Source organism: Pieris napi, chromosome 15 (assembly GCF_905475465.1).
Source record: "Pieris napi chromosome 15, ilPieNapi1.2, whole genome shotgun sequence".
NCBI lineage: Eukaryota > Metazoa > Arthropoda > Insecta > Lepidoptera > Pieridae > Pieris > Pieris napi.
Genome location: NC_062248.1, coordinates 1,662,121 through 1,684,442, shown reverse-complemented (window position 1 = coordinate 1,684,442; position 22,322 = coordinate 1,662,121). Strand labels below are relative to the sequence as shown.

Sequence of the window (22,322 nt, the reverse complement as noted above, 5' to 3'; positions counted from 1 at the left end):
CTAAGTTCTTTATTTTCCGTATTATTATAGTATAACATGCAATATTCAAAATTTTTACTTTATAATTATCAAGATATTCAAAAAAAATATTTAATATTAGAAAATTTTATATTACTGAAGAAATAAAGTTTTAGAATGATCTAAAAGTAAGTAAACGATTAAAAACTATTTTTGTCGGGCTGTGAGCCCCGTGCGGTACACTTTGTCGGCAAAACTCAAAGGCTTTAAAAAGAAGCCGCCTCTTAACCAACCGCTCATTTTTGTTTAGGTTTTAGTTTGATTTAGAAGTTATAACTGTCGCGTTGTTTTATTCTTAGTGATTGACGATGCAGAGTCCTAACAATTATTCCGTGAATTTATTACAAGTGATGGAGAAAACTGGATACCCAATAGTCCAGAAAAATGGCCAGAGAATATTCGGCCCTCCGCCAGATTGGGTTGGACCTCCACCGCCACGAGGCTGCGAAGTATTTGTTGGTAAATTACCGCGCGATGTATTTGAAGACGAGCTGGTGCCCATCTTTTCCAAGGTCGGGAAAATCTATGAGTTACGTCTTATGATGGATTTTTCTGGATCCAATAGAGGATACGCCTTCGTGACCTACGCTACCAGAGCAGAAGCGGTTGCTGCCATCAAAAAGTTGGCCAACTATGAGATAAGGCCACGAAGGCATATTGGAGTTGTAGAGTCCGTGGATAACTGCCGTCTTTACATAGGAAATATTCCGAAGGATGCTACGAAAGAGGAGGTTTTCAAGGAGTTAAGTAATCGTGTACCCGGAATGGTCCGGGTCATAATGTATAAGAACTGTTTTAATCGAAACCAAAACAGAGGATATGCTTTTGTCGAGTTTGTTTCCCATCGCGCAGCAGCTATGGCCCGACGAGTGCTGGTCCCGGGATGTGTCCGAATTTGGAACAGAGATATCATGGTGGACTGGGCAGAGCCTGAACCAGAGGTAGAAGACGAAGAAATGAGCCGGGTAAGTTAAGCTTATTTTGTTTTAATTTCCTAACTATCGCAGTGCATTTGTTGCGCTTTTATTTATTTCTAAACTTGTAGGTACCCACTAATTATTTTATAAATCATAGCAGGACAATCTTTCATCGAAATATAATAGTTTGACTTTCAACTTTGTTATGTAGTATTCGTAACTAGTAAACGAAAGAAAGTACGTCGGTATTTTTCATAAATACGAGAAAATGGCGATACGTCGAGGTTTTAAAAATAACGCTAATAAAACTATTATTACAGGTTAAAGTGTTATATGCCCGTAATTTAAAAATTCGAACTGCACCCGACACAATAAAGGCGGCTATCGAAGCTGCAATCGATAAGAAAATAGAAAAAGTCAAGAAAATTTGTGATTACGCGTTCATTCATTTCTACGAGCGCAATGACGCCGTAGAAGCTTTTAAGAAATTACGAAATGTGATTATTGACGGAAGCCACGTTGAAATAAAATGGGCTAAGCCGGTGGATAGTGATCTCTATCGCATACAGAAGCTTAGGCGCGGCAATGCGAAGTTTAATACCAATCTTAACTTATCTCAAACCCTATTGCTTTATAAACAGCACCTCGAGAAGAACGAATACGCAAGTTGCCCAAAAGATGAAGGAATCGGTTCCAGCTATGCACCAGATTGTTGTTCCCCAGTTCAATGTACCCCGTGTATGCAAGAAGACTTCATGACTGCACCAGCTAACCTTGAATCTACTTGCAGCAGGTACACTTGACAAATTGGTTAATTGACTTCTATGCGAAAGGAAAGGCAGAAATTTAATAAAATTGTTTTTCATTACAGATATATGTGGGCTCGCCCTACCTACAAGTTCCATTCATATTTTGATGCCAATGGAAAAGAAAATTATGTATGTGCATTGGAACTGCCCCATGTCGGAGGTCCATTGTTCCATCCTCCCAGATCTTTGGGCCCGCTTTACTCGGTTCCATGTTTAACATTGCAACAAGCTCGGGCCTATGCTGCTGCTATAGCTTTACAATCATTTAAGGTAAGGATTTGTCTTATATAGAGGCACACCTAATGTTATGACACTGTCAGCCATGGACAATTGTATTACTAGAAGGCTCATCAGTGTTTCCGGCCTTTTAAGAGTTTCACAGTATCTTGGGAAGTCCTTGATTCTTGCATATTTAATTCTCAAAATAAAAGTCGCCAATATCTTGAACATACACAACAATTGCGTGTCTTTTACATGCCATTTGATATTTTTTATAATTTCAATAGTCTGGTTTTATTGTTTGAAACAAACATGTTTATGGGTTAAGATTCAGATGTTTTTGACATAGTGCTAATGTTAGACTTTATTGAGGGTTGGTGTAACAATTACTACTTGTTGTGATGTATTAAATTTTAGCAACTTGGTGTAGATCTCCTTCAAGTGACTGATAATCGAGTCTACCGTCCAATACTGCAGTCGCTGCCTCAAACCTACATCGGGCCTTGGGACTGCTCTCTGCCTCCGTATTATCCCACACTACCACCACCACCTATACCAGTAACAGTTCCCGCTACATGGTAGACTTGAAAACTGTTTTAATAAATAGCTGTGCTTTTATTATTCGTTTTCAAGATATTTTTGACTAATGTTTAATTAATTCGAAATCTCAATTTATTATTGATGTAATAATTTGTATTTCCTATAATAGTTGCTATGTTTGAAATCTTAAACCGTTTTAAGCAATTGTATGAATTGTTTTTAGTGTTGCCATTGAAACATGCAACTTGTTGATTTTTGAAAGTTTACCTTTAATTACTAAGAGTTTAATAGAATATTAATGTAAGTTCCTTTGACTTTTTCATTTAGTTTTGACTTGGTGTAGACATTTCAAAATGTTATAATATGTTGTACATAGAGGCATTATTTACTTATGTAAAGCTACCTCTGAAACTTCCTTCCTTGTGTTTATACTTGAGTATATCCAGAGTGAAGGAAATGACTTTTTCTATAATAAAAATATAACCATAATGCTATAGTTTTATTCTTGAATTTCGACCCCTATAACGACGAAAGTTGTCATTCTCAGATTTAAAGCACACCACCGTTTCTTTGGTTAATAAAAATATAGTTTATAAATTAATAAGTTTTCTAAACATTTTATGATTAGAAAACAGCATGAACTATTTAGACATTTTAATTTTATAACATAGAAATTTTTGAATTGCAGAAGATGGTTGTGAGACATTTTTTTTTTACTATTAATCTACAATGAATATATTATTTGTTTGTTTTTTTTATTAATTTGTCAGTAACCGTCAGGTTGGCTGACCAAATTTAATATCGCAACCAAACTATACGCCATATTTCTCTACCTATTTGATACTATTTGCTACCTCTGCATTAAAGAACATAATAAACAAATAAAGTGGCCAGCCATTCTGACGTCAGGTTGGCTGACCACTATCATTTAATTGGGTTCTAAGAATTTTTGAGTGAAAGCGTTTTTATACATATTTTCTACAACAAACTTTGATTGAGCAAAATTATAGGCTTGTGAGACTTATTTTAAAGTTTGTTTGCTCAGGAAGAAAATATATGTATAAAAACGCTATCACTCAAAGATTCTTAGACCCCAATTAAATGATAGTGGTCAGCCAAATTGACGTTAAAATGGCTGGCCACTTTATTTGTTTATTATGTGCTTTAATGCAGAGGTAGCAAATAGTATCAAATAGGTAGAGAAATATGGCGTATAAGTAGGTTGATTGCGATATCAAATTTGGTCGGCCAACCTGACGGTCACATTCGTCAGATTTTGATATAAAATATCGGAATACGTAATAATTTGTTCTGCTCTTAATCAATTTCGAACCATTTCACAGTATTTTATTTCTTCGTCAATTAATCATGCAAAAATCATCGATGTACGTTTTTCGATAAATATCGAACATCCATGTCAATATCGATCATCCCTGAATTGACCCTATTTTTTTGTTGATCCTCTCATTCGTTATTGGCTATTATGTATGTAATAATAACAAAATATGACAATTGACAATGATTTATAACCTATAGTTCCTCGGAGATTTTTCTGTGGTTGTGTCTGTCTCCCTTAAAACTAAAAAGAGTATATTATTAAGTAATCTGTGCTTAAATTTGAACCAATTACGATTAGTCAAAATAATCAAATTATCAAAACAAACTTGAATCAAACAATCGCGTATATCACGAATAAAAAGATAAAATTGTAAGTTTCCAAAAATAGAGGTACTGAGACGGCGGAGTATGGGCACTGGACTTACGTAATATAAATAATGTATCGAAGAAAAGTTACTAGTGTTGTTAAGTCATTTTTTTATAGAGAACGGTCCTCTGTATTCCTTCGAAAAGTGCCTGCAACCTTAAACATTGATTTCAATGTTAAACATACTAGTTGCAGGTTTTTATGTATTGGCCGTTACGATACGAAACCAGACTTAATAGATAAAACTCAGGAAAGCTGCTCGTTCACTTATAGAACGCATACTTGCGGCGAATTACGGCCTTCTAATAAAGGCGAAAAGGTTATTTTATGTGGTTGGGTTCAATTTATACGCTTATCAAAGTTTCTTCTTCTAAGAGATTCCTATGGACTTACACAATGTACAATAAATGATTCTAATACTAGTGTAACTGATATTCCACTTGAAACCATTGTAAAAATATATGGAACAGTTGTTCCTCGGCCCGAAAATACTTCAAACCCTAACATGAAAACTGGAGAAATTGAAGTATCTATAGAAAAGATAGAAATTTTAAATCATGTTGAGAAACTACCTTTTAATTTACGTCAGTACCAGAAGCCTAAAGAACAGCTTAGGCTTCAACATCGCTACATTGACTTAAGGTTTCCAGAAATGCAGTTTAACTTGAGACAGAGATCGCTAATGTTGCATAATATGCGACGTTTTCTCATTGAAAGGCATAACTTTTGTGAAGTTGAAACACCCACTTTGTTTTGCCGGACTCCAGGAGGTGCACGAGAATTTATTGTGCCTACCCATCATTCTGGTTTATTTTATTCATTGGTTCAAAGCCCACAACAGTTTAAACAAATGTTAATGTCTGGTGGTATTGATAGATACTTTCAAGTGGCAAGATGTTACAGAGATGAAAGTACAAGACCTGATAGGCAGCCAGAGTTCACCCAACTTGATATTGAGTTATCCTTCACAACATTAGATGGAATTTTAGCTATGATTGAAAATTTATTATATGAAACATTCATTAAAGACTTACCAAAACCTCCATTCCATAGAATGACTTATAAGGAAGCTATTGAAAACTATGGTAGTGACAAGCCAAATGTAACATATGATTTAAGATTAAAAAATATCTCTTACCTATTTAATGAAAATCATACTGTCTATGCCATTCCATTTTCAAACAAATTGGGTAAATTAACTGCTAAATATAAAGAGAAGGTAAAAGATTTACAAAAGAAATACAGTGTGAAAGTTGTTTTGGACGAACATTTGATGAAAGAGTTTGGTAATGAAGTTACTAGTAAGATAAAAAATTTAATAGGTGTTGAAAATGCAGGAATTCTAGCAGTTGGAGAAGAAGAAAATGTATGTTTATGTTTAGGTGAAATTCGCCAGTTTCTTGCGCCCTTACTGGAATCTAAGCAATTATTACATGTAGACAATACAATGAAACCATTGTGGGTGATTGACTTTCCTTTGTTTATTAAAGGCGAAAATGGCTTGGAGACATGTCACCATCCCTTTACCGCTCCACATCCTGATGATGTGCATCTACTAGATACAGATCCTGAAAATGTTAGATCTTTGGCTTATGATTTAGTTCTAAATGGAAATGAAGTTGGAGGGGGATCAATTAGAATTCATAATGCAAGGTTACAAGAAAAAATTCTAAAGATTTTAAAAATAGACTCAAGTAAACTGAGCCATTTCTTAGATGCTTTAAGGAGTGGATGTCCACCTCATGGAGGAATAGCTCTTGGGATTGATCGATTAGTTTCCATTGGTTGTAATGCAGAGTCAATAAGAGATGTAATTGCTTTTCCAAAATCCCATGATGGCAAGGATCCACTATCAGGCGCTCCTAATGTAATAAGTGAAGATGACAGAAAGTATTACCACTTAAAATAAGAAATTTATTTTATTTTTACATCATAAACTTAATCAGAAAGTCTTATTTTTTAAATCTTGCATAAATATTTTGCCTATAATGTCTACCAAACATTTATTTGTCAAATTATATCACAATCAATTTCTACTAACAACAATTACAGATATGTTATATTGATGTAAATATTTTTTTAATATAGAAATAAGTAATAATATGAAACTTTAAACCGATTAAGGCCTTTTCAGGCACTATTAATGTAATAAAGTTGACAAAGTATTAGTACTTAAAATAATATACATATTTATTTTTATATATACGTTTTGATAATAAACTTAATCAAAAACCTGTATTATTTTTTACCTGGCATAAATATATAAACTACTTAACCTAAAATGAGAATAAAAATAAGTTTTGAGTAATATGGATACTCCACTTACAGAATGTCTTTCCCTTATTTATATTTATAGTTGTTTGTATTGTTGTTGTAACAATAAGTTGCTGTCACTGTGAAAGATTAAGTACTAGTTAATTTTATCAACTACATAATATATTAACTGCTAATAAATTAATATGGAGTCGAATTAGTCATTGAGAATTGGTCGTTTCTGTATCTTATTTATTTTACTTTATTTATTTATTTTGTAAACCTATCTATTTAAATTGGTCATATAGAGAAATTAATATACAATATACTAGCTGTCCCGGCAAACGTTGTTTTGCGATGTAAGTATATTATTTCTAGGATTTTTTTTGTCTTACAACTCGCGCGAACAACGTCGCGTCGCGTCCGTCAACAATAAACTTTTATTATAGAATTGCGTGTGTAATTGCTCATAATCTTGTAATCAGTGATTGTATACTACGAGTTCGTTATAAAGTTATTAAAATAATCTATTGTAATACGTCTAAACGCAAGATCTTAGTCGAACATTAAAGTGAACACTTTTGAATCTACCCGCAAATTTTGCATTATTAATTAAAATTAATATTAACTAGTTTAATTCATCAAGATGCAGAATGGAGGTAGCTGAAAGTGTGAAATTGGCTACCGAAGACTCCACGAGGGTGGGTACCCAGGCCCCCGTGACAGTGAATGCTACTGGTCAAAGTAAGAAATATGTACAACAAGCCTTCCATCCAAGCCTGTTTATAAGACAGAGAAGTGTATCGGTTGGGAGTTTACTGCCTACCAGAAATGAGGAGAAGGAACCACAAAGCTCTCAAGAAGTAGCCTGCGACACCAACTTGCCTGAATGGCAAACGGCTCCAGTAAATAGAAAGCCGAATAAAAAAAGGAAACTCTCAAACCAGTCCCCCGAAAGTGTAGCTACTTCGAACATGTTCGATGGACTAACTCTCGTTGAAGAACCTACCCAAACCAAAGGAAAGAAGCCCAGCAATCCACCTCCAATCATACTATATGGAATCCAAGATGTCAATAAACTGACGGAATTTCTCGAATCTGCAACTGAAAGAACCACATTCAAGTTTAAGATAGTAAACAAAACACAAATAAGAATTATGAGTGAAGACATAGATGTTTACAAAAAACTTATTACAGCTGTAAGAGAGAAGGGTCTCATTGGCCATACATTCAATCGAAAAGAAGACAGAAACTACAGACTGGTAGTAAGAAACTTGCACCACACTACTCCACTTCATGTTATAAAAGCTGAATTTGAGAAAACGGGAAACATAGTAGTTGGAGAGATTATCAATGCCAGATTTGGGCCTGATAAAAAACCTACCTCAACTTTTTTTGTAAACCTGCAACCTAGTCAGCATAATAAAGCAGCCAAGGAAATCAGACATATTTTCCACCAAATTGTTACTATAGAAGACCCAAAAAAGAGGACCACTATAGTACAGTGTCAAAGATGCCAGCAGTATGGTCACACCAAAAACTACTGCATGAGACCAGGTCGATGCCTCAAATGCGCTGAATCACACTTAACCAAAGATTGTCCTAAAGTGGACCGCAGTACCCCAGCAAAATGTGCCCTATGTCTCGGCCCTCACCCTGCGAATTATAAAGGTTGCGAGGTATATAAAGAAATTCTAGCCAGAAAAACACAGCGCTCGTCTCTAAGCGCAAGAAAAGCTCCTACGTCAAGCTCTCCCAATAGTGGTATAAGCCCAAACCCCCAACCTACAAACCAACCCCCGAACCCACCCACAATAAATACGCCTAAGGGATATAATGAAGTGGCTAAAAGTAATCATTTAGTCCAAGGTACAAACCAACAATCTGTACCAGAAGCCAGTCAACAATCACTGAATAATAGAATTGAGGAAATATTTATAAAACAATCACAAAAAATTGATACAATCCTACAACAAATGAGCACCATTCTGGGGCTCTTGACTACACTAGTTAACAAATTACCATAAAAATGAATAAACTCAAAATTGCTACATGGAACATAGATGGTCTATCGCCTAAGAAAAATGAAGCTGAAATCCTGTTAAAAATGCATAATCTGGATGCCTTGCTTATTTCTGAGGCGCACCTTACATCCAACAGCCAAATACATGTACAAAACTACAATGTGTACACAACAAATCATCCCGATGGCACTGCACATGGAGGCACAGCTATTATAATTAGATCCTCCATTGAACACTATGAACTTCCACAATTTCGATCGGAATCCATTCAAGCCACCTCAATAAATATCCAGGATGAAAATGGGAATTTCTGTATCTCCTCGGTTTATTGTCCTCCAAAGCACGTTATAACTGAGGAACACTTCACCACATATATTAACAGTCTGGGTCCACGCTTCATAGCAGGTGGAGATTGGAATTCAAAGCATCTGCAGTGGGGGTCGAGATTGATTACCACGCGTGGTAGAGAACTTAAAAAATGCGTTGATAAAAACCACTTAACAACAATCTCCACCCCCGAGCCAACTCACTGGCCAAGCGACCCTGGAAGATTGCCTGATGTCCTGGACTTCTTTTTAATGAAGGGTCTCTCACGACTGTTTTATCACATTGATGGCTTTCTCGATGGTTCTTCAGCTCACATCCCGGTGATATTAACTATTAGTACCAATATTCTGGAGTGCCAACGGAAACCAAAACTGTATAACAGGAGAACAAATTGGCAAATGTTTCGTGACCTCGTAGAGGACGCCCTACAATTACGGATTTCACTAAAGAGTAAGGAGGAAATAGATAGTGCAGTCTTGGCATTTACGAGGGTGGTGCAGGACGCATGCTGGAGGAGTTCTGAGGGAATGGCTCAGAAAAAGACCAGACAGCTTTCTGTACCCCACGAAATTCATGACATGATCCTAGAGAAGAGAAGATTACGTAGAGTGTGGCATAATAGTCGTCATCCCGATGATAAAACAGCACTAAACCGCTACGCTAAACACCTTAAACAGGCTATAAAAGAAAAACTAGATGCTACTATTGAGGAAAACCTGATGTTGTTAACAGCTACAACAGACACCGACTACTCTCTCTGGAAGGCATGCAAAAATCTGAATCAACCCACAAACCCTAAACCACCTATAAGACTAGATAGAAACAAGTGGGCTAGATCTAAACTAGAAAAAGCAAATGCTTTTGCTGACCATCTGGCTAAAGTATTTGTTCCAAATGAAGCCACTCCTGGGTCGGATGAGGCAGAAATAGATGACATTCTCCAGCAGGATTTCCAATTGCATTTGCCCTTGAAGATAGTAACACCAAGGGAGGTACAAAGAACCATACTACAAATGGAGAATAGGAAGGCACCAGGTTTTGACCTCATTGACAAAAAGGTTCTCTCCGAATTACCTCGTAAGGCTATAACTTACTTGACGACCCTATTCAACCGGATTATAAGTGTTGGATACTTTCCAGCGCTATGGAAGGTCTCTCAGGTGATTATGGTCCATAAGCCCGGAAAATCGCCACATGACGTCTCATCTTACCGACCTATAAGTCTTCTCCCGATCGTCTCTAAAGTACTGGAGAAGGTACTACTACGACGGCTCTCGCAAGCTATTCATGAAAATTCTATAATTCCAGATCACCAATTCGGGTTTAGAGCACAACATGGCACTATCGAACAAACTCACAGGGTGTGTAAATTCATAAGCAATAGCCTTGAGCTAAAAGAGTACTGCTCCTCAGCTTTTCTGGACGTTCAACAAGCATTCGATCGCGTATGGCACAAGGGGCTCTTATGCAAGATCAAGTCACTTCTGCCTCATACTTTCTATGGAATCCTAGAGTCTTATATCACCGATAGAATATTCCAAGTGAAAGAGATGGATTGTACATCAGGTTTTCATGATATACTTGCAGGGGTACCTCAAGGCTCTGTACTTGGCCCAGTGCTGTACACCATATATACCTCAGATCTACCGCGTACCTCTGAAGTCAACATTGCAACCTATGCAGACGATACGGCAATCCTAGCTTCAAGTAAACAACCCGAAGAAGCCACGTTAAAGCTGCAGCGAAGCCTAGATGAAATAAGCAACTGGTTCGATAGGTGGAGAATTAGGGTGAACACTAGCAAATCAGTACAGGTGACATTCACACTGCGAAGAAAGACATGCCCCCCTGTAAATCTAGGAGGAAAGGAACTGCCTCAGAGTGACACAGTTAAATATCTTGGACTGCACTTGGACCGTAGATTGACATGGCAAAAACACATCGAAACAAAACGGCGTGAGATCAACATTAAATATAAGAGGCTGTACTGGTTACTGGGTAGAAACTCGAAATTGTCCATCGACAACAAACTCCTTATCTACAATTCTGTTATAAAACCGGTGTGGACCTACGGGATACAATTGTGGGGAGCTACATGTGACTCTAACAAAACTAAAATTCAAAGAACACAAAACTACATCCTTAAACAAATAAGCAACTCGCCTTGGTTCATAAGAAACGCTGAAGTACATGAACACCTAGGCATACCTACAGTCAAGGAGGAAATAAAAGTATACGCTCAGAAGTACAAGACTAGGCTGGAATATCATCCTAACCACCTAGCTGTTCAACTCACCCTACCGGAGTATATAAACCGACTCAAAAGACGAAGAACCTTGGAGCTCAGCCGCATTGACTGAGCTAATATTATTATGGTAGATATTCCTAATGAGGAATATCTCCACCCGCAAACCATCCTACAACTCATCTGCTCATAGTCAGAAGACTGATTGTACGATGCGCTTCATTAAAAAAAAAAAAAAAAAAAAAAAAAAAAAAAAAAAAAAAGGATTTTTTTTGAGTTATATAAAAATAATAAAAAATAGATTTAGAAATAGGTAGGTTGATCGTAGAGGGGTGAAAAATTAGGGTTTTTATGTATTTTTGCATTAAAAAAAAAATTAGTAATTTAGGGGTGGAGATTCCAACAAAAAAAAATCTTGCACCAGCAACCCTAATTTTCAGTAAAGTTGCTGGTGACAGCAATAATAATAAGTGGTATTGTGATATTAGACTTAGACTAATAAAATATTGTAAAATAATAGGTGTTAAATGAAATAAGATTTATTATCAACAAATTTATTACATAATTGCTCATTCAATTATACATTGACTTCTTCAGGTACATACACTATGTTGTATTGTTTAAATAATAAGACTCGGTGAACAGCCTTCTGTGCCTGACATGTAGATTTTTGGGTTTAGAAATGCATATTTTGTCATGTTGCATTTACCGTAGAAGCAAGTGAAAATTGGGCATATAGAAAAAACTTTTTCTACTTTTTCTAAGAACGACGAGCTGTTATAAACTAATAAGTTATCACTTAATTTTTTGAATTATTCTTTTATTTTTAAGATTTATGGTTTCGGAGGACATTCTGTAATTAGTATACATTTTCTATCTTCATCCCTAGCATATCCTTTTTCACAATAACATTTCTCGTTGCATTTGATGTTCAAAATTGGACACCTTTCATTTAATGTGGCGCACTCTGTGTCGCACGCTGAACCGCATGAGAAAAATTCGTGTTTTCCGGGACATTTGGCTATAAATTAAAAGGAATTTAAAAATCGACTTCAAATCAAAGTTTGTCACTGAAAGGCTGACGATAATACGGCCTCTATAGTATTTCCGAACCAATTCGATTTAGGGTCCTTCAAGAAAAGAGCGTACCAATTCTTAAAAGGCCGGCTACGCACTTGTAAGCCTTCGGGCAAAGTGAGTATCCATGGGCTCATCACTTAACATCTATTACATTAAAAAAAATGTGTATAGGAAATATGTCCATCAAATTTTTATCAGCAACTAAAAACAGAGTTAGTATTTATCTTTGGTTTACGTGAGTTTTAGACATTTAAATATAACTTCAGGAATGTTTTAAAGCAAAATTTATTAAATACATTTATTTAATTTACATAATAGAGTCTATCCTCAAACTTTGATTTTTTTCCCTTTGGAGTAGAGACTCTTGGACCGTGCACAGGCGCTAATTAAAGCTTTATTATATTATTGGCGCCTGGTAGATAGTACCAGTGAACCTTGAGCTGGTGCTTTCCTCGCTATTGCGATACTTATTCGTTGAGCGAGGAAATGACAGCAGTAAAGGCAACAATAACCAAATTTGTTTTAATTTTCTATTATTATTATTACTACTATGTAGGTTAATAATATTGTAAATACTTTATATTTGTGTGTTGGAAGAAAATATATATACATACTACATTGTTCGTCCGTTACGCATTCGCCATTGGAATTTCTATAAAAACCAGGTTTGCAAACACACTGAGGTCTACAAGGCTGGATGACATCCAGGCAGTTGAACATAATTTCACGATTCCTACAAGTCTTTTCCGGTGGACATGGAAGTACGCAGTCCAAAATTTCGTTAGCCCGGTAACAACGCATTGGATCTGAAAAATAAAAATGTGTTTATTTATTATCAGTACATATGCATTACAATGTGTAAGATTTGGGAACCCTTTTAAGTAAAAAAAACATCATGTGTCCATTTCACACGTGGTAGAAGTGAAACCTTCAAAAACAAAGTTTTTATAATTAAAATATGTAAATTAGACTTTTTCTCTATCTAAATGTAGGATCTTTTCTTTAAAAAAATATATATTTTAATCTTAAATTTTTATTTATAACTTTAATATCAATCTTTAATTTGGTAAAAACTAAAATAATAAAAGTTTGAAATAAATTCACAAGATCCAACATAAGTATTTCAGAAAATGTTCAAATACACACTAATTTAAAGTTTATACACTGTATAATGCCTCCTATCTCACTCTCTCCCACGCCAAATCCTATTAATTTATGTGTCTGTCTCTTTTTACTGTCGCTTTCTCACTCTCTCCCACGTCAAATCCTATTAATTTATGTGTCTGTCTCTTTTTACTGTCGCTTTTTCCGTTGCATCCGGTTTGAAATCACAACGATTCTAAAGAAGTTTCACTTCAAAAAAACCTGTGTCAGGGTTCCCAGCTCTTCCATAAGAAACTTAATTATAAATTCCTTTAAATTATTTATATATTTTTGTTTTGATTTTTCAACTGTTTTCAACACGCCTGAGTGCGGGTGAGCGTGTAGGTGTATGTTAGTGTATGAGTAAGTGTGTGGGTGCAAATGTGTGAGTGAGTGATTCAGTGAGTGAATGAATGAAGTGTGTAACTACATATAAGATAAATATGTATAATAAAAATGCACGAAAATATAACCCAACCCCAATACAACTATAACTGGTTTCCTTAGTAACACTATTTTATAGTTTGTTTTTAATAATTATTATTCCAGATATCCGAGTGCTGATATTATCGCAATACAAAATTAACATTAAAGTCACAGTGATCATGTATCGGTAGGTACAGGGTACCGGTACAGTGTAAGGGTACTCCGCCAAACACTATATAATGTCTATTATATGTAAAGAAACAGGGTATTCCTTGTTATAATAATGAGAAACAAAAAGGCGTTTAAAAGAAACACTTAAAAAAGTGAGAGTGATTTTGAGTTTAAAATATTAAAACTGTGTCGATGTGTGTTTAAAAATTCATGTTTAATAATTATACATTTTTATGATATTATGATTATATGAGCCAAGTTAATAAATATGTATCTGTCAATATGGAGGAGATGAGGTATAACACGCAGTTTACAATTGTTTTGTTAACATACATAACAAATCTTAATAAAGATAACATGCCGTGGCCGATTCACCTTTGAGAACATTTATGTTCTCTCTAACCCGAAACAATAATTAATATGTCAGGAATTGATTCAATAACAGCTACGATTATTATTTTTATATAATTAAAGATTTATATCATTATGTATCAGAGGTTCAAATTCACAGGATAGAGACTTACCTGGGGACAACATAAAGTAAAATTTCGAGACAAGAACTTTCAATGTGTAAAGAATATCGTAGCTTCTATGACTATTATTATAAATAAAAAAAACACTGGCTTTAATGTCACTAGTTATTAAGATATTTTGGTGATTACCGCGTAGTTGAAAAACTTACCAGCCTCCAAAGATTGTGTAATGTAGACGATGAATAAAAAACACAGCACACGAATTGAGTACATATTGTTGTCGTGATAAAACCCGTTCTGCGAATTTCCTCAAGATGTGGTTTTATTAATAAGACTTTGTATCTATAACGATGTATAGGGCATAAGGTTATTTCCCGTCCTATAGTAATAAACATATATATGAGAAAAGGATAGAAGATAGTTTTGTTTATTCTGTGGTTATGGTATCTGAGAGAAGTAGACGATGAGACTGAGTAGGAAGTCTTACTCACTCATTTTCTTACATACAAGAGCAAAGTCTATTTAAATCATGCAGGCGCATTGTATTACATCCCTGAGCTGGCGCTTTTCGAGGACAGCATATGAGTATCGCAATGCCAGCTTCTCTGTAACCTCCAATAATAGCGATATTGAAAATTCGCTAATGATGATTAATGATTATGAAATTTGTATGCGATTTCCCGATATCCGTAGTGCTGATATCGCGATACAAAATTAACATAAATTCAGTGTAAGGGTACTCCGCCAAACACTACATAATGTGTACCTACCTATAATAGGCAAGAAAATGGAGAAGGAATATTCCTTGTTCTACTAATGTGAAACAAAAGGCGTTAAAAGAAACGTTTACAAATTTAAAATGCATTTAATTGTAGTAATTTTACGGTGATTCTGAATTTAAAATTTAATATTTTGTTATATTTTATTTAAAATTTTCTAAAATCCAGCAAGAATTTTTTTTTCTTCTAATGTTTACGGAACTATTATCAATATGCCAAGTTACTGGCCTAACATAAGTTTAACATTTAAAAATAAAAACATTACACATTTAATTCTCCCAATTTAAGAATAATATTGACGACGTTTCGCGTGCTTCAATGCTGGGACGAAGCTTTTATACTATACGAAGATAAAAGAACAATTTATTAAGTATATCAAGAACATGATAAGATTTATAAGAAATCTGGTGATGATGCAAGTTGGGGACATTCGCGAATAGGCGTGCACGGTTCGTCGACATTTTTTCTCAGGAAACCAGATTTGCATACACAACCGGGTTCGCATTTCTCTCCAGAACCACAATTATAGAAGGCAACCAGTGAGTTACACGTCTCAGGTGGGCAGGATCTCTTACACCTAGAGTATTCTTCATTTGGTGGGCATAATAATGGTTCTGCAAACAGAGAGAGAAGGAAATAAAATAAATGAAAAATGATTTTTTACCAAAAATATTTCCTAGATTAACTTAATAAAAGCTTTCTATATAGGGTCGTGATGGGCGATAGAAATTTTGTAAAAACTAGAATAAAGTTCGGTGTCGGTTGTTGTATGGATATTGGATAAGTTCAAATGAAACACTTTGTTTGAAGCTGGTTATAACTAAGATAACATTAGAGGTAGTGGGGTTGCGACGCTGGATTAACTGGACGCTGGAGAATGTTAAAATACAATTTATGAGTGAGGTATAATCTAAAGGGCTCACATTGGCTTCATGTGTGCGATATTTATACATTTTGTTTACCGTAACTTGGTCCTACTTTGCTCCTGCCTAGGTAATTATGCTCCAATTGCGGAAAAAGATTTTTTCTCATCTGTGCCAAACTTATTCTATGTAACTGTCCATTTCTGAACGAAATCGGTAAAAATAAATTTATAGTGGCAACATTGAATAGGAACTTTTTTAATCCGCCATTTTTTTCGACTGTCAGGTGTAATTGATTCATCACGTAGCCTACAGCAAAAAAAAAATACTTCGAAAAAGCCGTCTGCATCTTAAAATTTAACGAGGGAATCGAGTTAAGAACGGTTTAATGTAGTCGTACATCTAATCCTTTAACCATAATCGATAATATTTCACTGTTTTGATTATTAATGTCAAAACCTAACCTCTTCTTGATGCTCGGTCCTACTATGCTCCACATGGCGGGGTGACTTTGCTCCTGGAGAAATATAAATTTCAAGCCACTTATCAAGGAAGTAGGTCAATTTATGGCATTTAGATATGAAGGCGAACTATTTCCAGGTGTAATAACCAAAATTGAAAAACAAGGACCACTTATATCCTCAATGAAACGGTCCATAAAATTTTGGGAATGGCCTAAACCAAAAGATGAAATCCGTTATGACTGGGAGGAAATACTGGGATGTATTGATCCCCCTAAAAAGTGGGACGCCGTGATTTTTTTTCGGTCCCTGAACTCGATCAGATTTGGGGGTTCTGATCTCAAAAATTTTATAGGGGCCACTTCATACAATGTTTATTTTTGTAAAAGACTTTTACTTAATTTAAGATGTTAATTTGTCTTAGAAAAGTTTTAATTTCATAAAAGATTTATTTTTGTTTTCTAATGGTAGTTTGTCAAACTTGCTAACATATAGTACCTATTATAGTTATAAGTAAAAATGAATAAAAGGCTGATTGTTATCTAATGAGGACTGATTAGAGTAAAATAAAGAGATTTTTATGATTAATTGTATATTTTTGGTTTTATTAGTAATTTGAAATATTTATATAAAAATTGGTTTGGAGCATAGTTACAGTTTTAAGCTTCTTACTATGCTCCAAGTTCTAAAACAACCGAATTACAGTACAAATAAAATTTAGGAGCAAAGTTACCCAACTTGACGGGTAACATTGCTCCTTAATCATTGTTTTATATATATAATAAAACGCTACAAAATGGTAGTTTCATCACTTAGATTCTGTAGCCAAGGTGTTAAATTTACAATCTAAATTTAAATAGCAATTTTAAATGAAAACGTTTCCACGCAATTTTAACAAGTCCAAGTTTGGAGCAGATTTTGGAGCAAAGTAGGACAAAGTTACGGTACGCTTTAAATATTAACTAATATATATATATATATATATATATATATATATAACTTAACTAATATTAGGTTATATAACTATAGCAAGCAGCAAGAAAAAGGTGTTTTTCTAATGTTTACGTAAGCATTCGGCATGTACTACATATTATGAAGTAGGTACTCGAGTAGCTATGATTGGATATATTATAACTATTATCAATATGCCCAATTATGAACTAAGTATAAGTTTTATATTCAAAATAAAAACATTACATATTTAAAACACATTTAATTACCACAATTTAACAACGATGTTAGATGACGTTTCGCGAACCTCACTGCTGGAACGAAGCTTATGTACTTTACGAAGATAAAAGAACAATTTATTAAGGATATTAAGAACATGGAAATGTTTATAAGAAATCTGGTGATGATGCTAGTTCGGGACATTCGCGAATAGGCATGCAAGGTCCGTCAGCATTTTTTCTCAAGAAACCAGATTTGCATGCACAGCCGGGTATACATTCCTCTCTAGAATCGCATTTGAACCTTGCAACAAGAGATATACAGGTATCGGGTGGGCAGGATTTCTTACACAAAGCATATTCTTCGTTTGGTGGACATAAGAATGGCTCTGCAAAGGGGAATAAAATGAATGAATAGATATTTACAATAATAATAAGAACAAACATTTTCATAAAGTTTACACAGTCACAAATCAAAAAACGTCAGCTCTTTTTAGTATTAAGCTTAGGTTATCTCACCTAAGACGCCCGAACATTATAAATTGTTGCAAAAAACTCCGAAATTATATAACTTAAGCAAAGGAGAAGCGTGTTAAAGAATATGATGTTATTATTCTTCAAATGTTGTGTTAGCAACGGAATAAACACGAAAAGATGTCGAATTTAATTGTAAAACTTAAATTTTTCGATACTTACCATGATGTATATGACTTTTCGGACTTCTCATATCGCGATTGTATGCTGAAAAAATTATCAATATTATTTCTGTACAATCTCCTTTGACAATTTTGTAAGCTTTCAAATCTTTTCACTTTGATAGATTATATAAACTTGGTAAAGTATTTGGCGAATTATTATTGAATATTATTTGTTCAAACCAGAAACTATTATATCTTTCGTATTGAATTTAGAATTTTTGACGTCATATTTGTGACATATCATCTTGAAAAAGCTCAAATTTTTTCTATCGTTCTTTACGGCCTGTATGTGGTACGCCTAGTAATATTAAGATGGCGCATGGCTTTGAACCACTTTAAAAAATTTAAAAACCGATAATATTACTACATGCTTTACGTAAATCACATGTGACTCGGTGACTCTTTTTGGGTCTAATTGTTAAAGGCTCGATATTTATTGTTTTAAATGAATATTTCCTATGTTACTAAAGGATAATGTAATAGGGAAATAATTTGAAATCAGACCAGAATTATTTAAGTTTTTTCGTTACAAACCTACTTAATTTTTCCTCTTTATAATATTCAAACTCTATCTCGATATATAACTCGTTCAACGCAATTCGAATATCAGTCGCATACTGCCCTGCGATTCTGAGATTCAGAGCGACCTCCGATGCGAAAACCGCTGTGTGAGTTCGAAAAGTGAGTTACAGAATCGCAGGGCTGTATGCCAATTACATTAAAATGTCTTAAACTTATGCTTACAGTTGGGACATTCTTCTACTGGTATACATTCTCGAGCATCATTTCTGGCAAACCCATCTTCACAATAACACTTTTCATTGCATACAATATTTAAAATAGGACAGTTCGTTCGATTCATCTCGTGTAATGTTGAGCATTCGTTGTCGCATTCGGGTCCGCAGGAAAAGAACTCATGATTACCACATTTACCTATAAGAAATCATAATTGTTTATTTTTAAGTTAATTTTTATTAATTGTTCAAGACATAATATACTGTAACTGCAGTATATGTTACAAGCTATATACTCGTATTCTAAAAAATCGGTTGTTGTACCTATTATGTTTACCGATGATAGTTGAACGTGACAACGTCATAAGAAAATACTGATGGAATGGTTGCATTTTTCAAAAGAAAATTTTAATTTTGTTTGATTGATATTTTGTATGGATATAGAGAAGGAGGTAAATGGAAATCACAATTGAATTGATCAAGTTACATTTATTTGTACGCATAAATACAATTATGTCAATTTTTCAACGAACGAACGCTGCCGAACCCGGAGGCCGATTGTGCCTCTTTGTCGCACGTTCCGCGCTCTCGCTTGCACTTCAAGCCTTACATCGCCTCCGTGCAGCCGGCTCCATCGAATTATAAGACGTTGTCACGTCAATACATGATAATTATGGTAAACATGAATGTTACAAAAAATTAAAATAAACACTTCCAATTTTAGATTTGTCTAGTATTTTTTTGTTAAACAACGCAGGTTAGGTATAAGATCGGCGCTTAAAAACGCTTTAAAAAAGCATTGTTAAGTGCTTAGAATCATATAGTAGTAGCTTAGAGTATTTTTTATCACCAAAACGTCGCGAGATCGGATATGTTAATCCAAATCAACAACAATGTATCGGGCGCTAAATCTGACTTTCATAAATCTGTACAGAATCGTTCTTATAATGTTCGTTCATATAATATATATCTACCACAAAGAACGGGGCTGTAGCCGTTGATACAGAATTTTATCATAAAATAATAAACCCTGAGTACATATTTCGTTTATATACATATTATAAGGAGGAAATTAGTATGGAAACAATAAGAGAGGTTAGACTGATAATATTCTACTAATACTTTGCCTTTAAAAATGTTCACAATACGCACAAACTCTCACTAAGAAATTATAAAGTTGAGGGCGTAACTAATAAATATTATTGGCAAAAATATAATCAAATTCAAAATTCGTCTAACCCAAGCAAAAGAAACAAAAAAGCCCCAAAAAGGGCATTCATGGCAGCCCATGGAACCCATTTTAGTGGGTACGTTGCCGGCCTTTCAAAGGCACATATGAGTTTAAAAATTTCATACCACAGTTTTCTTCAGGTAGGCAATCACCAAGGTAGCTTCGGTAGAGGCCTGGCTTGCAAACACATTGCATTGTACAAGGTTCTGCCGAATTTAAGCAACTTCGGCGTATTTCACCATTGACGCACTCGACCTCACTCGTGGGGCATGGGAACACGCATTGCAGGTGCTCATCTGAGCTGAGGCATTCTATTGGGCCTAATTAACATTAATTTATTAATTATTTAATTTTCTATTTAGGTATAACTTCATGATTATTATTATTATTACTATGTAGGTTAATAATATTTTAAACAAGGTATATTTACAATATTATTAACCTGTAAATATAAAAAATAAGGTAATAAACAAATAAAATAATATTTATTTATTAATACATCATACAATTTTATTTTTTTACTATAAGCCGAAGAGTAACCAAAAGACACTATGAAAAATTGATAATCATACAATTATCATAATTAAAAATATTCATGTGACACACACAACGGGTTCTTAATTATGAATATATAGTTAAAATTGTTAAAGCTAGTTCAATAAAAATAACAAATTGTATAGGATATGTAGTCATTAAATTATTTTAAAATTCTTATTACATTTAAATCACATTATTAATCAATAACCATGTAATGTCTATCGCTATGTAATGATTTACATTTTTCTATATAAGGAAGCATTAAAAGGTTTAAAAACTTACCAGCTTCCAACGTAGGCACACAGTAAAGGAAAAATAAATAGTAAAATACACAAATCGAGAACATTTTCCTCTAAAGATGAAACCCGTTCTGAGATGAATTCAATCGAGTGTGATATAAATACGTCAGTTTTTAGGGATGCCGGACTTCATCTCAGTCGTGTATTGTTTATGTCTCAAGTCACGAACATGGTAGAGTAATTAATATTTTAATTAATAACCAGCTTAATATAATAACGTCTTTATTTCACCGAATTTATTTACAAAAATAAATAGAACGTATCAGTCAGAAACATGCTACCTTAAAAATGTCAGATGGATTTTTTAATTTGGGTTGAATAATAATAAAAAGATACTATGCTATTCATAACTGACTGAGTACCCCTGACTGCGAATCCATGGGTCCTCGATCCCCGGCTGAGACGAACATCGATGTGATGAGCATTTGGTGTTGTGCTTAGGTCTTGGGTGTTTAAATATGTATTTATATGTCTATCTATAATATGTATGTATATCCGTTGCCTAGTACCTTGGTGTGAATTGTCTTAAAAAAAAATAACTGACCATAAAAACTTAACCTACGCTGTACATCAAAGTAAATAAAATTAAAATTAATTGAAAAAGTTTGACGGAATACTTAATGTAGACATAATTTTCTCTCCGTATTACGATATTTAAAAGCTGAGCAAAGGAAGTACCAGCTCTGGCGCCAATTTAAATTAGCGAGTAGATTATATAGAATTGTTTTCCCAAAAGTTTGTATAAACATGTTAATATAGAGATGGATCTAAACAACATATACATATTCCATATGTTAGTGTTGCCGTCATCATATGTAATTCATGCCGTTTTCCTCATGCGAGGGTTTAGGTAAAAAACCCCTGCCAATAATTATTGTTTACCTTTCGTAATAGTAAAAAGTGCTAGTTTACTGGTTAAGAGTATGTGAATAATATTAAAGCCATAAATTCGATACCTGGGTCTACTCCAATGGCAAATTGTTGCTCGTTCTCGTTCCTCGTATATATAGGTATTACAATTACAATATTACGTTACAATGTTAGAGCTTATTAATAAAAAAAGACGCCTGACGGTTATTATTGGCAATCAGTATGAAACGGCGTTCAGTGTTTTTGCTATATCTTTTTTATATTTGATATTGAAACACACAATTTAATCCGCTTTTGTTCGTATTTGTAGACACTGAAGGAGAATCAATTT

General features: G+C 34.3%; 3 protein-coding genes across 8 annotated transcripts; 2 read left to right on the top strand and 1 right to left on the bottom strand.

Moving 5' to 3' along the window:
- Positions 1-149: 149 nt before the first annotated feature.
- On the top strand, positions 150-2,992 carry LOC125056548 (probable RNA-binding protein 46). 3 transcript variants are annotated; one of them, XM_047659696.1, is made up of 4 exons: positions 150-983; positions 1,256-1,728; positions 1,807-2,014; positions 2,394-2,557. In XM_047659696.1, the coding sequence occupies exons 1-4, from the start codon at positions 327-329 to the stop codon at positions 2,406-2,408; spliced, it is 1,353 nt and encodes a 450-aa protein (XP_047515652.1). In that variant the 5' UTR covers positions 150-326; the 3' UTR covers positions 2,409-2,557. The 3 variants fall into 3 exon arrangements, with proteins under 3 accessions (XP_047515652.1, XP_047515651.1, XP_047515653.1); XM_047659695.1 differs by having other exon boundaries at positions 153-983; positions 2,381-2,992; XM_047659697.1 differs by having other exon boundaries at positions 162-983; positions 1,577-1,728; positions 2,381-2,992.
- A 1,147-nt stretch (positions 2,993-4,139) lies between these two features.
- LOC125056547 (aspartate--tRNA ligase, mitochondrial) lies at positions 4,140-6,444 on the top strand. The gene has a single exon (XM_047659694.1). It carries the CDS (start codon positions 4,279-4,281, stop codon positions 6,115-6,117), a length of 1,839 nt encoding a protein of 612 aa, XP_047515650.1. The 5' UTR covers positions 4,140-4,278; the 3' UTR covers positions 6,118-6,444.
- Positions 6,445-15,476: 9,032 nt separating this feature from the next.
- On the bottom strand, positions 15,477-21,236 carry LOC125056646 (inducible metalloproteinase inhibitor protein-like). 4 transcript variants are annotated; one of them, XM_047659862.1, is made up of 5 exons: positions 21,105-21,236; positions 20,411-20,605; positions 19,065-19,253; positions 18,319-18,363; positions 15,477-15,743 (listed from the first exon to the last, which is right to left on the bottom strand). In XM_047659862.1, exons 1-5 carry the CDS (start codon positions 21,166-21,168, stop codon positions 15,523-15,525), a joined length of 714 nt encoding a protein of 237 aa, XP_047515818.1. In that variant the 5' UTR covers positions 21,169-21,236; the 3' UTR covers positions 15,477-15,522. The 4 variants fall into 4 exon arrangements, with proteins under 4 accessions (XP_047515818.1, XP_047515820.1, XP_047515821.1 ...); XM_047659861.1 differs by lacking the exon at positions 15,477-15,743 and adding an exon at positions 17,679-18,011; XM_047659864.1 differs by lacking the exons at positions 15,477-15,743; positions 19,065-19,253 and adding an exon at positions 17,674-18,011.
- Between the last annotated feature and the right edge of the window lie 1,086 nt (positions 21,237-22,322).